This window comes from Brachyistius frenatus, unplaced genomic scaffold (assembly GCF_029030835.1).
Source record: "Brachyistius frenatus isolate BFR_SWC_R1_liver_20210118 unplaced genomic scaffold, ASM2903083v1 Contig_278, whole genome shotgun sequence".
NCBI classification, from domain to species: domain Eukaryota; kingdom Metazoa; phylum Chordata; class Actinopteri; family Embiotocidae; genus Brachyistius; species Brachyistius frenatus.
The window spans coordinates 389,999-407,293 of record NW_027210877.1 but is presented as its reverse complement, the minus strand read 5'-3'; the positions used below and the strand labels follow the sequence as shown (position 1 = coordinate 407,293).

Sequence of the window (17,295 nt, the reverse complement as noted above, 5' to 3'; positions counted from 1 at the left end):
AAGGGATGGACGGGAGGAGGAGTCAGTGGTCGGTGTATAAGGGATGGACGGGAGGAGGAGTCAGTGGACGGTGCATTGGAGCCGGAGACACCAACAGACTTAACAAACTGGTTAAGAAGGCCGGCTCCATCATTGGCTGCAAACTGGACAGTCTGGAAAAGGTGGTGGAGAGGAGGACGCTGAACAAACTATTATCCATATTGGATAATCCTGACCACCCTCTCCACCTGCTGTAGGGACAGAGGAGGACGTTCTCCAAAAGACTCCTCCAGCTGCTGTCACAAGGACAGATACAGGAGATCATTCCAGATACAGGAGATCATTCCAGATACAGGAGATCATTCCAGATACAGGAGATCGTTCCAGATACAGGAGATCGTTCCAGATACAGGAGATCGTTCCAGATACAGGAGATCATTCCTGATACAGGAGATCATTCCAGATACATGAGATCATTCCAGATACAGGAGATCATTCCAGATACAGGAGATCGTTCCAGATACAGGAGATCATTCCTGATACAGGAGATCATTCCAGATACAGGAGATCATTCCAGATACAGGAGATCGTTCCAGATACAGGAGATCATTCCAGATACAGGAGATCATTCCAGATACAGGAGATCATTCCTGATACAGGAGATCATTCCAGATACATGAGATCGTTCCAGATACAGGAGATCATTCCTGATACATGAGATCATTCCAGATACAGGAGATCATTCCAGATACAGGAGATCATTCCAGATACATGAGATCATTCCTGATACAGGAGATCATTCCAGATACAGGAGATCATTCCAGATACAGGAGATCATTCCTGATACAGGAGATCATTCCAGATACAGGAGATGGTTCCAGATACAGGAGATCATTCCTGATACAGGAGATGGTTCCAGATACAGGAGATCATTCCAGATACAGGAGATCATTCCTGATACAGGAGATCATTCCTGATACAGGAGATCATTCCTGATACAGGAGATGGTTCCAGATACAGGAGATCATTCCAGATACAGGAGATCATTCCTGATACAGAAGATCATTCCAGATACAGGAGATCATTCCAGATACAGGAGATCATTCCTGATACAGGAGATCATTCCAGATACAGGAGATCATTCCTGATACAGGAGATCATTCCTGATACGGGAGATCATTTCTGTCCACTGCAATAAGACTGTACAATAACTCACCTCTGGCAAAAATCTATCACACAACAATAACACTGTTGCACTGCTGTTTTGTATATTGTTTTATTCTAATTCATTGCACTGTTGTTTAGGTTTAGGTTTTGTTTAGGTTAGTTTATTTAATATTATTTATCTTATTTTATTGTATAGAGTGTGCATTTTTTATGCTGCTGTAACATAAAAATTTCCCTCAGGGATTAATAAAGTATCTATCTATCTATCTATCTATCTATCTATCTATCTATCTATCTATCTATCTATCTATCTATCTATCTATCTATCTATCTATCTAATATGGGTTTACATGATTTACAAAATGATCACATTCTGTTTTTATCTACATTTTTACACAGCGTCCCAACTATCCTGGAAATGGGGTTCTAGCAGACTGTCTACCAAATTCCCCCTATCTTTTTATATATTCAATTCAACACTCTCTAAAGCAAAAAGCAATTAAAAACATACATAAATCTTTATCCCCCGCCCCTTAGCGTTATATTATATTGCTGTGTCATTCTTATTTTGTTTGTTCTTGTATGTATTGTATTTGTATTTATATTCGTATTAAACTCATATTCATTTTTAATAAAATAAAATAATAATTGCATAGGTTGCATTTACTTCTTTCTCTTCAAAAATCACCACATTGCGTGGTCCTATACGCCAGCAGTGTCTCTGTTTGTCCACCAGGAGGCGCTGTGGGGAAACGAAGTCGGAGTGAAGGAGGTCAGAAGTTTGATTGGAGGAAGTGAAACATCAACAAAGAAAGATGGCCGAAGTGATAGAGCTGCAGAAGCTGAAGGTGGGTCGTATTCTAAAATATATCTGTTTTTATAAACCTCAGGTCTTTATATTAGCGGAGTGTTGGTTTTAGCCGGTGTAGCTGCGGGACCAGAGAGCGGGGTGACGCATAATAAGGTGGTTCGAAGAAGAAAATGTGGACGCTAGCAGCCGGCGTGTGCTCAATGAGCTGCAGCTAACAACCGAGCTAAAGGCGAAATCCAGGCCGTTAACTTCGCCGGGAGGAAATGAACATACTGAACATGTAATATTACTTTAAAACAGTTCATCTGGGTCCTGGTTTCATTCGATTAACGGCATCATTCAACTACAACTTAGCTAATCATTAGCCCGCTAAAAATACCTGTAGCACGCGAACTACTTCAAGAACGGATGAATGATTAAATTTAGACTTTATTAATCGGACAGTGGGGAGATTTAGTATGATTAATAATCATTAATTCATTAATAACAATGTGTAAAAACTGCACGACACGACTCATCTGTGGCTTAATTCAACTTGCAGGAAGTATTCAGATCCTTTATTTTAATAAAAGTAAAGAAGTATAAGCAGCAAAATGCAATTAAAGTATTAAAACTGCTAGTTTGGTCCCTCTGACTGGTGCATTTTTTATATATGACATCATTCGATTATTAATAGTGAAGCAGATAAATGGTCGACTCATGATTACTGAGAAGGAAGTTCTGATCCACAAATCTGTTTTCAGACGTTTGAACTTCCAAACATTAATTATATTAAAATGAAACCATGAAGAAGTTTAGAGGGAAACATCATAGTTTGGTGGAGCTGTTATCAACTTCGACTGCACACAGATCTTTTGTAAGATGTTGGAAACACTTTCGTTTTCAATAAAAAAATATTAATTTCAATATCCATTGTGTCAAATCTCCATTTTAAAAGGCTAAAAACTTATTTGATAAATCCTTAAGTTAGGGAATCTTCAGGGTCACTTAGGCAACGCTACCTTAGGTCTGGATTTCTTTAGTTTTGAAAAAAATAAATTCTTTCAATATTTATATTTTTTTATGCGTTTTTGTTGTTTATTTTCACAGCTGCAGCACAGATTTCCTCATACTTTGTCCCGTTTACTCTGAATGATCCATAGATGTTGTTTACTGGTCGTTGAATGAAGTGCCTGTGTTTTCTGTTGCAGCTTGCTGAGCTGAGGCAGGAGTGTGATGCTCGCGGTCTGGACACCAAAGGAAACAAAGGGGAGCTCATCGCCCGACTGCAGGCCTACCTGGAGGAGCACGGTGAGGCCGCGTCTCCATGCTGTCCTCACATTCACGTAGTACCATGCACTTATAAAAGAAAGAACAGCCGAGTTACACGTGCACAGGTGGTCCAACATGCATTCAGTAAGGCTGAGATAAATAGTTTTTCACGTACAATCTAGATGTTGTTTGTTCTTGTATGATTAGATTTAGTATCCTCTTTATAGTTCCTGTTTTTTCTGCATTTTTTTTTTTCACGGATCTCTGCCCCTCTTTCTCTCTGGAAACTTATTTCTTTTATATTCCAAACAACAGAAGAAGATGTGGACGTAGACGACGTGCTGGCAGAGGACGCAGTGGTAATCTCTTCTTTTTCACTCTCAGTCCGGATTAGTTTATTTTTGTGAAGGAAAGATTAACGTTTTCCATTTTTATTTCAGGACTTCACTAAAGTCGAGAGTTCCAACAACGTAAAAGTCGACAAGGATTCTGAATCTACTGAGTCTGAGCAGTAAGTTCATCTTCATTTAATCTATGTCCTTATTTCTGTCCCGGAGTACTTCTGTACTTCTTGACTGTTCCTGCACCTTTTAAGGAAACGTCACAATCCTGGTTAGAAGCAGAGAGAACTCAAACATGTCTTTTGTGCAGTCTAACTCCGTGATAATGAATTTCTTTGATAATATATGACCAAAATCATAAAAACATGCTGAATATGTTGAAACGGGTGAGGGTGGACTGGATGGATGGACGTGTGAATCATGATGGCAATTTTCAGTGGGTTTGTCATCACTGTAAAGGTTGCTAGGCAACCAGCACAACTAAAAAGAACGGACATGCTGATTTGCCCAACGTGCTCACATCTTGTGTTTGATTTTCGTAGGTCATCGGATTCGATGTAAAAAGACGAAGTGTCCTCATTTATTTGTTCTGCTTTCAGACCTGCTGAGACGAAGGTGGTGAAGATAACTCCTCCGTCGACTGGCAGCGAAGTACGTATGACATGTTTACACACACTCATAAAACCTCCCATTCAACAAGCCTGAAAAAAACCATATTTATTTAATTGATGATATGTGCAGGTGAAAGGAGACTTTTGCATGCAGTAACTCTCATATTTGTAAAATACAAAAACTCCTGAATCTGTGGAAAAAAATATTCAATTAAACTTGACAGGAAAGATAAAGTCACTGCAATTTATCATAACATTTAAAAAATCAGCTCATATGAAAGCTGCATTTTGGGTGTTTTCTGAGCCTGGATGAGTGCAGCCTTTAATGATGCTGTTCTCAGACTCAATGTGCAGTGTTTTTTTGTTGTTGTTTTTTTTTGTCGAGGTCATCACCTTTCCGGTACTTCTTTTAATTATCTTTTTACATCCCATTAACAATGTCAGCACTTATTTTTCTTTAAAGATGCAGCACCTTTTATCTGAGTATTTCTTTTTTACACTTCATCTACCATTTCCCCCCATAACATGGATATTTTCGGACATTTCCAGAAACAATATGGGAGTGATGAAACTCTCCGACGTATGTGACGTCTAAGCAGCTGTTTTACTTTTCTTCTTCGGTGTAATAAAGAAGCGAGTCTGATTTTTCCGGCCGTCATTAAACTATCAGTTGAATGTTTTTGTCGCGACTGTTTTAAACCTTGATATCAATCATGGACACCATCTCTCACCCCCTCCATGAAACTGTAGGAGCTTTAAGCAGCTCCTTCAGTGGCAGACTGCTGCACCCTCAGTGTAGGAAGGAGCGCCACCCGCAGGTCGTTTGTTCCGACAGCAGTCATTTGTAAATTTGTTCATACTGTGTACATGCTGCTATGACGAATAAATTTCACCACTGTGGGATTAATAAAGTGTAATTTATCTATCTATCTATAATGTTCAGATATTAAGTTTGACTTATTTTTGTTCAACAGAGACTACAGAAGAGAGCCGAACGCTTCAACATGCCGGCAACCTCTGAAAGCAAGAAGGCCATACGGGCAGCCAGGTGTGGCTTCATTACGACTCTTTTTGAATAACTTTGGATTTTATTTTGATAGTTTTGTCCATCTTTCCTGTCAGGAACACATTGATGATGCTAAAAAAAAAAGAGAATAGGTTAGCAAAGAATTTAATGAGTCTTGACACAGTTTTAATGTGCAGTTTTACGTTTTAATTTAATTTTAGTCATGTTTACATTGGAAAAAAACAAAACCAAAGCACTGAAAATGTCAAGTTTTGATGAAGATGTGGAGGATTTCAGATATTTTACTGTCAGACTTTCTTTTCTTGTGCAACTCTTTCCACCAAAACAAGTTCCCCTGACGATATTTAGCAAAGGCACCGGCACTGCTTTCTGAGCTGAAATCCATCTGAGACGACTGATTGTTTTCAAGACATACATAGAAATCCGGAGCCTTTTTCCCCGCTGCAGCAGAATGACATACGGAGGAGAAAAGTCTTGGCTATTTGAGACTACAATGACAACGATGATGGATCCATTACTGAGTTATGTTGTCGTGGAAAGAAGAATTTAATGCATCAAGTATTCATATAATACGAACCTGTTTAACCAGGTTCAAAACTCAGGCATAGCGACTTTTTTTTTCCCCTGTCCATATTGATTCAGACGGTCGGCTCTTTGTTCTCAAGGGTTTTTGTACCCGAGACAAAACTGCAAAATAACCCCCAAAGCACCATAAATAAAATGTTATGTTGAAATGTATCATCCCCTCTTCTTTAGGTTTTGTTTACCTGCTGAGGCTTCAAGTCCATCTCCAGGTCTGTTGTCACTCTTCACTTCACTCAACTGACTTTCTGTGTTCTGATGTAAACTAAAGGGAATCTGTGATTTTGAAATGACTGTTTTTTTGTGTACATATCGATTCTTTCAGTGTGATTTGTTGGCAGGAAAGCGGTTTGATTTGAACCACATAAGAAATCCTGTTTGTTCGTTTCATCATATTATAGCTGCTTTCAAACTGCAGGAACCTTTTGTTCTTAAAACTCTGTTATTGGGAACCTTTTTTTTTTTTTTTTTTTTTTTTTTTTTTGATTGAAACCAAATTATTCTTTACTGTTTTGTTGGTTTGTGTCACAGACTGATGAAAACAGCCTCTTTATTGTCTCACAAAGTTTTGATTGTGAATCCGACCTGTTTAGTTGCGAATTAAGAATCAAAAAACTTTTTTATGCTTGCATAGAAAAGACACAAAACTACCTTCGTACTTCCCAAGTATAAGAGGAACTATAATGACGTACAGTAAGTGTACGGTGGTTCGTTCATTCAACAGCCCTTTACCTCGTTGAGTTGAAACAGTTCCATCCCTCTCTTTAAAGACACCAGACTCCTTTGACAAAAACGGATTTTACCTCCCAGAACACAGGAGTAGCTCTGGATGAGTCGGCAACAAAACACCCAAACAAAGACACTCCTAAAATTTTCTTCATCTTTTTAAGTGTACGCTACATTTAGAATATTTTCACCTTTAATTTGCTGTCAGTCAGCCCTTTTATGACAGGAACTCCACCCTTTTATCGCTCTCTTTAAAGACACCAGACTCCTTTGGGGAAAAAAACCTGTAATTTTACCTCGCAGAACACGGGAGTTGCTGGTGTGAAGTAAACACTTGTACGATGTTTTTATGATGTAATATAACATCATTATATGTCTTACTGCTTTGAAAACATGCAGCATTTGACACGTTTTCTGTCTGCTGTCTCCTAAACAGGTGCGGTTGCAAACAGTAAAGCTCCTGTAAGTGTTGCAAAAAAACAAAAAACATCCCCGTTAGCCGATGTTTCGTTTCTTTATTTCTCCTGTTAACGAAGAGATGATGTTCGTTTAATTGCGTTTGTGTCTCGTGAAGGTGAACGTGGATCAGCTGAAGAAGAGAGCGGAACGGTTTGGCATGAACGTTTCGTCTGTTTCGCAGAAGGTGAGTTTGTGTTTGTTCCTGCTGATCAGGCAGAAATTCATGGTGTGAAATTAATTCAGGGGTTTTGTTTTGGAACTTTTCTGACCTTTAAAATCTGAAGTTTGTCTTTACCGTGATAAAATCAAGCGAAGAGGCAGCTCATCGTAAACTTTGTTTTTAGTCAGAGTCTCAGATTTCAGCTTCAGAGACCACACAAGAGCAAATAGTCTAAAACTGCTTTATACAATAATATTAAACTTTATTTTTTTGGTACATTTTATACAAGAAATGCAGATCAAAGAAAGAATATGTCATGCAGTGTTTCACATAAAAACAGATACAAACTAATTTCACGTCAACAAATTTTATACAATAATATACAGAAAACGTTTTTAAAAAAGGAACAAGTTGATGCATCAAACATTTGACGTGATACAAAACCTGTTTCCTCAGATCGAAGAAGATGAAAAACTGAAAAAGAGGAAGGAGAGGTTCGGCATCTTAACAAGTGCAGGTTCAGCTGCTGCAGAAGACACCGAGGTAATGTTCCATTGTTGACTTAAATTCTAACATATTTTATCACACAAAATGACCACAAAGGATGAATGAATGACACCGGCTGTGTATTAATGTTTTCTTTCTTTCTGTTCTCCACAGGCAAAGAAAATGAAGCGGGCCGAGAGATTTGGGAAAGTGTAAATAATGTTTTTGCTTTTTGTAAAGCGTTTTCATGGCTGAGACTCCTGAAAATGACAAAACATCACTGATGGGATTCCTGTTAATCAAAAGTACACTGAAATACAACGATTAATTGATTTCTTTTTTGGGGGGGAAATACAGAAAAATCTCATATTTTCAGGATAATTTTCTTTGATTTTTAGACAGACATTTTCTTTGCCTTTCAAGCTCTTCACTTATCATTTTTTCATAACCATTTTCATGAGGATTAGAGGGTCACTGTTTGTTCCTGTGTCCGAGCAGAGATTCTTTGTTTTAACATTTGTCCCCTTCTAACACTCACGGCTGCAGTAAAGTCCATTTATCAAGTCTTTACTAACAGTAGATAACAGTATTTGGTCCTGCAACTGCTTCACAGTAAAAACCTTCAGAGGGGAATCGTTTTTTGTTTTGTTTGCCACATCTCAGGTGATTATTTATCATTTAATCTGAAAATAAAAAGGTGCGTAAAAAACACCTGGAATTTTATAAATCAAATAGAAGATGAGAGCAGGTTGAAAACAGCGAATACTTTTATTTTGAAGGAGCTGCAGGAAGCTGCATTTTAGACAAGTGCCAGTTCTTTACTCTATAAAAGGTGGATTAAATCTAAATTGAATCATTTTGATGCTTTTATTTTTTTATTTTTTTTTTTTTTTTTTTTACAGTGGATTAGTTTGTTGTAGACTGTTAACTACAGTTATGACAAAGCATTTTATAAAAGTCATAAAAAAATAAACTTAAATATGCTGGAATATAAAACAATCCAGCCGTTTAAATATTTGTTAAATTCATTTTTTAAAGTAAATTTGAACAACAAAAACCTAGTTATCAGTAGCATAAAGAGGGCGAAATTATATATCAGATTATTGGCTGTACAGGAGTAAAACATGAATCAGATTTAAGTGTCTTCTCTCCTTTTATCTCTGTATTTAATTGTACTTTTGATTCGTCAGACAGCCTGTTGATTTTTTCTTGTTTTCTTTTTTCGGGGGATTTCATCGGTACACTGCTTCAGTTATCTGTCCATTTTATAACAGTTTGTGATTTGAAATAAATGGTTTTCAATTTTTTGATATCTGCTTCCTTTCTGCTTTTTAATTTTTATTTTTAGAGTTTGTTTATCAAATTTGAACAACAACAACAACAACAACCCAATTTTAAATAACTTTTTTATTGCCTTTCCTTGTTTGTTATTAGCTTTAAATTTTATTTTGGTTTTGAAAATTAAGATATCAAATTTGACCCCATGATAAGGCCAGCATAGATTTACTGCTGTATGTGTATATGTATATTCTATACTATTTGTATATACTCTTAAGTACATGTTATACCTTTACAAATGTACACAGGATGTTTCCACATGAAAAACATTATTGCATGTAGGTGATACAAAGTGTTTCGTATATTGCACATTAGTGATGCAGATTTGCTGTATGACTATACAGTACATGACTAAGAAATATACAGTATATAGATATAAAATTTGAAGAAATAAGTACCACAGCTTCAGCTACATTTTCTAAAGTCAGATTTGTACATGATTTGTTTACTGGTGACTTGATTCACTCCAAAAATATGTAAACACGGCTCTGTGGTTTCCTACATTGTCCTGAAGTGTTGTGAGCTCAGGTGTTACCCAATGCATGATTGCAAATCTTTCAATTTTTTTGGGACGTTTTTTTCAGTGCAACAAATAAGCTGCAGAAGTCTTGAAGGTGTATAGCATAGAATAAACAAAATATAATAATAGTACGATTTTAGAAAAGTTTCTGTCCTGCATTGTTGACTTTTGGAAATATGTAAAAATGTGGGACATCGTCTATATATTTGGAACTCAGGACTGGGGATAAAAATACTGTGCTGTCCCTCATGAAATGGGTCACTGGGTCACCCTCTTCCTACTACGTTTAATATAACATAATGAAAATGATGGAATGGTGACAGAAAAAGAAACCAGACTAAATTAAAACCATACAGTCCAACTTTAATATCATTCAGTGGCAAAGACTCGACCTCAGGGATTCAGTAGCTTGTTTGGGGTATTTTATTGCCGCCTGCTGGTCGCCAGCGGAACAGCAGGGACGTCGCGGGGCTGCTGTGTGACGTAGTTCCTGTGACGCGCAGAAATTTTAAACTCTCGTCCTTCTCAGTGATGGCGGCTTCGTTTCGTTCTCTTCCCGCAAGCTGTAACAACAAATGGTACTACACCCGGCAACAGATCGACAACAACCCGTCCCGGCGAGCTGGACTTGACCCCGACAAGGAGCTGTCGTACCGACAACAGGCGGCCAACCTGCTGCAGGACATGGGCCAGCGGCTCAACGTGTATCCTCTCAGCCGACGCTAGCGAGCGAGCTAGCGAGCTTCTCCTCCTCCTGAAGCCGGCTGGGTCGAGAGGGCCGCCGCTGCTGCTTCTCGGGTTTTTGTTCGACGGCTTCTCGTTGGTTTTTATGTCTCACGGCTGTTTCACGCGGTGGTTTGAGGTTTTACTACGTCTCCGTTACCCCGGTAACGTTATGTGAGCGCGGCGCAGGAGGCTAACGAGGCTAACGGAGGCCTGCGTGGTCGGCGGGCCTTCAGGACGTTAGCATTAGCTTAGCCTCTCACTTGCATATGTCCATGAACAAAGTGTGTCGAGGAGCAACGTGTTCTTCCTCCGACACGTTGGTTCCGGGTGGTTCGTGTGTTTTAATCTTAAAGACTCGTGCTGCTGGAATACTTCTTCCGGCTGCTGAGTTCAACCAGCTGTGGCTTCAACTTTGTTGTTCTGCCACTGATGTGATTACAGCCTCCTGATGAAGATGATGATGAAGATGACTGTCACACATGTGTAAAACGGTTTCTGGCAGCATCACAAAGAATTCGTATACTGACACCAAAAATACACAATCAAGTCCCATTTGATCAGATCTTAAATATTATAATGAGTTTGTGGATGATCGGTGCTTCAGAAGCTTTATTTCACGTTTCACTTCACTGTTGGAGAAAACACTTCTTCTTTTTAAACAACTTGAATTTAAAAGTGTTTCCTCTGATGGTGGATCTTCTGGGTTGTTTTCCAAAAGTGATGCAGTCACTGCGACTATCGAGACCTTCGAATCAGGGAAAACAATTAGTTGGAAAAAATAACTATAACCCAGCTACTTCTAATCTTTTTGTGGAGGTACCAACAAATCTGTTGAGGTAGTTTTAGAATAATCTTCATGGAAGAAGCATTCATTTTTTATTTGTTTCACACTTTATTTGCTTCAATCTAAGACATATCAAAGGCTTCAGGTACACATGAGAAAAATGCTTTTAATTTCATCACTTTTCAGGAACAATTAAACATTTTTTCAATGAGTTTCTTGTGAGTTTGGCTTCCGATCTTTGAGCAGCGTTTGATGGATCGGTTTGGATTTGAATGCAGTGGACGGACACTCGCCCTGAAACAGTCCCACAGTTCAATGTGTTCTTACAAGGATAACAGATGTTCTATAATTACACCCAAATATTTATACAAGACCTGTTTTTTTACAATGTGGATATCAAACGCAGCTTTATGACACTCCGGTGGCCGACCAGATATGATTTCCTGTTTTCTGTGTTGTGATGATGATTTTTTGAAGTCATTAATTTAAACCTCTTCAGTTGTGTTGTTTCACGTGTAGCCGAATGATTCCATTCAGTTTTTAAAGTTCATTACAGCTTTTTTGATGCACCGTTTACCACATTTTCCTTAACTAACATGTATCAGGTCCCAACTTACAATCAATACAGCTATTGTGTACATGCATCGCTTCTACATGGTCCAGTCTTTCACCAGATTTCACAGAAATGTAAGTATTGTTCCTCGTATTCACCCGACGAGACTCCGATGCCGATGTTAGCACTTAAATCAATTGACTCGTGCGTTATTTTTTGGGGTTCCTCCATCAACAGGTTATTTCTCCCGCCGCGCTCTTCCTCGCTGCAAAGGTGGAGGAGCAGCCGCGGAAGCTGGAGCACGTGATCAAGGTGGCCCACGCGTGCCTCAACCCTCAGGAGCCTTCGCCAGACATTCGCAGTGATGTAAGTGCTCGACTTCGGTGAAAATAAGTCATAATCGTGTGAGGAACACGTCGTGAGGTCTGATTTTCTGTGTTCAATAAGACAAAATCTATACTAGCAGCCCTTTGACAGGGAAACCTTCTTGGTTATTACATTTGAAGTTGCTGTAATTATTGACACTCCCCGACATGATTCTCGTTGTCTAGAACAAATAATACGCCACTTGTCTCCCATAGAGACAACAGCTATTTGAATGTTTTTTACTGCCGGCTCTCACTTTGCATGTGATCTATGTACACCCAATCGAGTGATTTTTGTTCTGAGCCGCTCCCTCTGATGTCGAAGCTGCCGGTGATTACGCGGGTTGAAAAACAAAAAAAACAAAATGAATTTGTAGGTTTTCAGTCGTCCAGGTAATGTGATGTCTAGCTGTTGTAAAACAAGAGCATCTGCACACGATGTCGCTTTAATCCTTGAGGCTACAAGAAAAGGTGGCTTTCAATATTTAACGTCGGTAACCGCACCTTTTTCATTTGAACTCAGAAAGCCTCTTGGATAAATGCTCCAAACCTTTTGAAAAGCCTCGTCCAGTTGCTCTTGTTTTGCTCGGAGGCCTGCCGGTGTGTAACGTGCTGTCCTCTCAACCTCAGGCTTACCTGCAACAAGCCCAAGACCTGGTCATTCTTGAGAGCATAATTCTCCAGACCTTGGGTAAGTTTGGAAGGACAGAACTGGGCTCCATTGTTTTTCCCTCCAGAAACACGTGATTATAAAAAAAAAAAAAATGACAGCTAACCTGTTTTATTTTGTTCACAGAGACCCCCCTCAACCCCCGCGTGTTAACAGCAATGTGACATTCATGCTACAATATTAGAAGCACTTAACCTGCTGGTTCAGCTTTTTTGTTTCTTAACTTTTTTCCATTTCCCTCTTTTGTTCTACATAGTTTTAAGACATTTGTTTGAAGAGTTTGTGGTGAACAACACGGAGCAGGAAACAGAATAAAAGCATTTTTTTTACTGACATGTTTTTCATGTTGTCCACGTCACTCTTGACTCTTCCACATACAACACTGCTCACTTTCTGGTTTGCAGGGACTTTTGTTAATGTTATCATTACCATGGAAACTGGATTTAACGAAATCTTATATATATGTCTGACTTCTGCAGTTCCTTTAATAAACTCTCCTATCTTTTTTTTGTCCCCCTTTTTTTTTTTATTGCAGCTTTTGAAATCACCATCGATCATCCGCACACTCATGTTGTGAAGTGCACGCAGCTCGTCAGAGGTGAGCATCAACTCTTCAATCTTGTTGTTTGTTTGGATATTTCAGCATTTTTTTTTAATTCTTGTTGTTTTTTGCACATCAGACTTGTTAAGTTGTAGGTTTTAAGTGTGTTTCTTTGTTCTATTGTTGTTCCAGCAAGCAAGGATCTGGCCCAAACGTCATACTTCATGGCCACTAACAGGTATACTCACAGTTCACTATGAAATATTGTTGTTTTAAAATTATATAGACACTTGTTCCTCAGCTTTTAGGGTGTGCAGAAGTTGCAGCTTGTTGTCATCATGTGTAATCAACATAAAAAAAACTCAATATACTGAATGTCTCTTTTTCTGCTTTGTGTTTTTTTTTCTGTGCTCTCCCGGACGCATCCTGCCACGTAGTCTGCACTTGACCACGTTCTGCCTGCAGTACAGTCCGCCCGTCGTGGCCTGCGTATGCATCCACCTCGCCTGCAAATGGTCCAACTGGGAGATCCCCGTGTCAACGGACGGGAAGCACTGGTGGGAGTACGTCGACCCGACGGTCACCCTCGAGCTGCTGGACGGTACGTGCTGCCGACGACCTCGTAATTCAGTCCGTACCACGTGATGTTGGGAATAATGTGACAAGGGACAAACACGAGGGTAAATCAATAAGTTCTGAGACTACTGCTCGCGGAGCTCTCGTGGATTTCGAGGAGCGCAGTGACATGCACGGAGCAGCAGAAAGACCTGATGAGGAACTGCGACAGATTTTGGTGTTTCCTGAGCGCCACCTGTTTTTGTGAGCAGTGGACCGGGTGTGTCGGTCTGTGATGTTTCACTAAGGACGAGCATTTCAAGCAAAACTACTGCTCCAAATTCATTCGGAACTATAACATTTTTTAATGGCATGTTCGCCACCGCTCGGTGCTTCATTTTAACTAGTGTGCTGGCTTCACTTGCATGGTTTGTACCGCACCTCCTCTTTATTTATGTTTTGAAGGAGTTCCATACAGAACTTTTTTTCTCAGACGGCTCAGAAGGTCCCAGCAGAGCTCCGTGGTTTCACTGCGACTTTCCTGGGATGAATTCACGGCACACAGCACACCAACATCACAGAAAACCCACCTGCTTCTCCTGACCTGATGCTCTTTTGTCAGTTTTGGACGCTGACGTTCTGCCCTCTGAAACCTGGATGTCACTCAGAACACCTCTCCAATTGCGGCCCTCCTGAAGCATCGTAAGAGTCTCCATTGACGATTTCCAGAGTTTGAGACAAAATCTGACGTGTGCCCTCTGGTCACGTCCACGGTGAAATCCCCAACGCACCCAGAACACCGCTCATAAAAAAACGTGTGTAACTCAGGAACTGATGATGCTCAAGTGACGAAGTTTGTACCCATTAATCCTCAGGGTCGAATATTTCTCCTGCACTGTGCACATCACGGTGCTGCGCTGTAGTCGTGGAACTTATCGATTTACCCTCGTAAGTCATACATCAGTTGGGGTGGATTTGTAACTTTTAATGAAGTCCAGCTGATTTTGCCTCTTAAACTTCCTGCAGAGCTCACACACGAGTTTCTGCAGATCCTGGAGAAAACACCCAGCCGGTTGAAACGGATTCGCAACTGGAAGGTACAGCTTTTATCCAGCTTTTTTGTTGACAGTTTTACAGCCACATCTTCCTGCGCTGTGTTGACATCTTTAATAGACTTGCTTTAACTGTGATTGTCTTGTCTTCTGGGGTTCCAGGCTGGAGGTCAGACACCAAAAGTCAAGCCAAAAGTCCAGGAGGAGGGCGACCAGCGGGACACCATGATCAGCATGATCTCCATGGCTTCATCTGAGAGCACCGTGGCGGGCCTGATGAGCCTCTCGGCTCCGCCCTCCGCCTCCTCTTCCTCATCTGGGGGCGACAAAGACGGAGCATCCGGCAGCGCTCCGACGTGGAGCGGAAAGTGTCAGGCTGGAACTGAGCAGCTGCAGCCCAACCACGAGGTCCACGCGCCGGCCAAAGTGTCGCTGAGCGAGTACCGCGCCAAGAACGCCGACGTCCTGGCTGCCCAAAAGAGGAAGCTGGAGAACATGGAGGCCAGCGTGAAGCGGGAGTACGCCAACGCAGCCCAAGCTCTCATTGGTCAGCAGCAGAGGAAGGAGAAGCAGCAGCATCATCACCAGCAGTCCAGCTCCTCCTCCACCGACATGTCTAACCCCTCGCCCATTATCCTTAAAATCCCCCTGGAGAAGGAGAGGCACGACAGGAGCTCTCTGAAAGTGCGTTTCCCGTTGGGTGCAGGAGGAGGAGGAGGAGGAACCCGTGGTCAGGACCCGGACATTAAAGTGAGAATACGAGTGCCTGAGAAGCAAAGGGGGAGTTCAGGAGAGGAGGGCAAGAGCAGGGACAAGCACAGGGAACGGTCCAACCACCACCACCACCACCATCACCACCACCACCACTCTTCCTCCTCCTCCTCCTCCAGCGGTGCCTCGCTCTCCTCCTCCTCACACAAACATTCGTCTGGCTCCGGCGGGGGAGCGCAGGGGAGCAGCAAAAAAGTGCCCAGCGACTCCTCTAGGACGAGTTCCTCATCCTCTTCCACCTCGCGTAAGAGGACACACTCCCAGGACCCCACAGCAGGCACTCACCCTCCCTCCAAAGTCGGCAAGTCCTCCAGAAACCCTTACCAGCTGCCGTCCCTGTCTTCCTCCTCCGGGCAACCTTTGGGCACCGACATCCTCCCGGGCCTCGGCCTGCCCCACCACCAAGGCGTCTACTCCAAAGGCGACAAGACGGACACTAACGGGCACGGAGCGGCGGGTGGGGCGCAGTCGAACGAGTACCAGGACACTTTCGAAATGCTAAACTCGCTGCTGAGCGCGCAGGGGGTGCAGCCGTCCCAGCCGTCCATGTTCGAGTACCGATCTCAGTACGGGGAGTATCGGTACTCCGGTGGCTCCAGAGGGAACAACCCCAGACCGCCGCCCCTGCCCTCAGAACCGCCTCCTCCCCTGCCGCCGTTACCCAAATGAGTCTCCTCCCCCACCCCCTCCACCCTATTCAGGAGGCTGAGTTATGTACATTTTTACTTGACATCATCGATCTTTGTTACATCGAGTATTGTATGATCTTATTTTTCTTTGAACTCACCCAGCATTTTTTTTTTTTTTTTTTTTTTTTTTTTTTAAATAGGCTTCAGTGTGACAGCAGAGAAATGTACTGGTGTTTATAAAGGAGTTTGTTCTGTTTTTCTTTTTACTGTGTACTTCTTGTGGGGCAATAATGATGAGGCTTGAAAAGCTTACAAAATGTGAGATAAAAAAAAAGATTCACAGGAAAGTGTAGATAAAAAAAAAAAAAAAATTCCTTTTCTGCTTAATTCAAATGAAATGTGATCAAGAGGAAGTCAAATGTCATGAAATCATTGAGGAAACAAAAAAGATTTCTATCACGTACCTGTCGGGTCTTCTTACCAATTGTCTTTTTTTATAATGTTTTTATAGTATGTTATTTATTAATTGAATGCTTTTAAAGAGAAAAAAACACAAAACATTAGTCCCCTTTTGTACCTTTTTTAAGGTTCCTCCTCTGTCTTCATCAAGACTGTACAGGCTAGTTTGAGAGTGCATGTCTCCAAAGCCATCTTTTCAATATTTTTTTGTCTTTGTTTGGTTTTCTGCATTGTTTGTTTAATTTGTACAAAGATTGCAAAAATGTTTTAAAACAAACATGAGATATTTTTTACATTTTGGTATGAAAAATTGCAAAAAAAAAAAAAAAAATGTAAATTAAGGAAGGCTTGTATTTTTTTTTTTTTTTTAGATCTTAAGTGTTGCAGTCATTGTTTTAAATGGTTGTAAAATGTTCATATTCAGTTCTCTAACAGATACACTAAAGTTCATACCAAGGACAAACACACAACGCTTTTTTAAACATATCTTACCCCCGGTGTGGTCACAATGAAGGAAATTGCCAACAAAAACAAAAATGTACAGAAGAAATGTAAGTTTATTTTTCTTTCCTCATGTAACAGCTAAAATGCAAAGATAAAAGTAGGCAGTATATATGGATATTCATAATTTTCAGCTGTGTTCTAATCAGCTGCACCCTGAAATCATGTCGGGGTTAGGGTTAGTTTTCTGATTTGTGGAGACCCCATCGAACGCAGCATAGTATTAACAAT

General features: G+C 40.7%; 2 protein-coding genes across 4 annotated transcripts; both read left to right on the top strand.

Annotated features, from left to right (window-relative positions):
- Nucleotides 1–1,940: 1,940 nt before the first annotated feature.
- On the top strand, nucleotides 1,941–8,910 carry sarnp (SAP domain containing ribonucleoprotein). The gene is made up of 11 exons (XM_069721924.1): nucleotides 1,941–1,994; nucleotides 3,148–3,247; nucleotides 3,524–3,567; nucleotides 3,649–3,719; nucleotides 4,149–4,200; nucleotides 5,135–5,208; nucleotides 5,944–5,981; nucleotides 6,932–6,957; nucleotides 7,070–7,138; nucleotides 7,571–7,657; nucleotides 7,775–8,910. The coding sequence occupies exons 1-11, from the start codon at nucleotides 1,962–1,964 to the stop codon at nucleotides 7,814–7,816; spliced, it is 636 nt and encodes a 211-aa protein (XP_069578025.1). The 5' UTR covers nucleotides 1,941–1,961; the 3' UTR covers nucleotides 7,817–8,910.
- A 1,043-nt stretch (nucleotides 8,911–9,953) lies between these two features.
- Nucleotides 9,954–16,926, top strand: ccnt1 (cyclin T1). 3 transcript variants are annotated; one of them, XM_069721940.1, is made up of 9 exons: nucleotides 9,954–10,162; nucleotides 11,574–11,655; nucleotides 11,759–11,887; nucleotides 12,517–12,577; nucleotides 13,092–13,154; nucleotides 13,290–13,335; nucleotides 13,535–13,698; nucleotides 14,679–14,749; nucleotides 14,867–16,926. In XM_069721940.1, the coding sequence occupies exons 1-9, from the start codon at nucleotides 9,990–9,992 to the stop codon at nucleotides 16,142–16,144; spliced, it is 2,067 nt and encodes a 688-aa protein (XP_069578041.1). In that variant the 5' UTR covers nucleotides 9,954–9,989; the 3' UTR covers nucleotides 16,145–16,926. The 3 variants fall into 3 exon arrangements, with proteins under 3 accessions (XP_069578041.1, XP_069578040.1, XP_069578038.1); XM_069721939.1 differs by having other exon boundaries at nucleotides 13,284–13,335; XM_069721937.1 differs by having other exon boundaries at nucleotides 13,281–13,335.
- The last annotated feature ends 369 nt before the right edge of the window (nucleotides 16,927–17,295 follow it).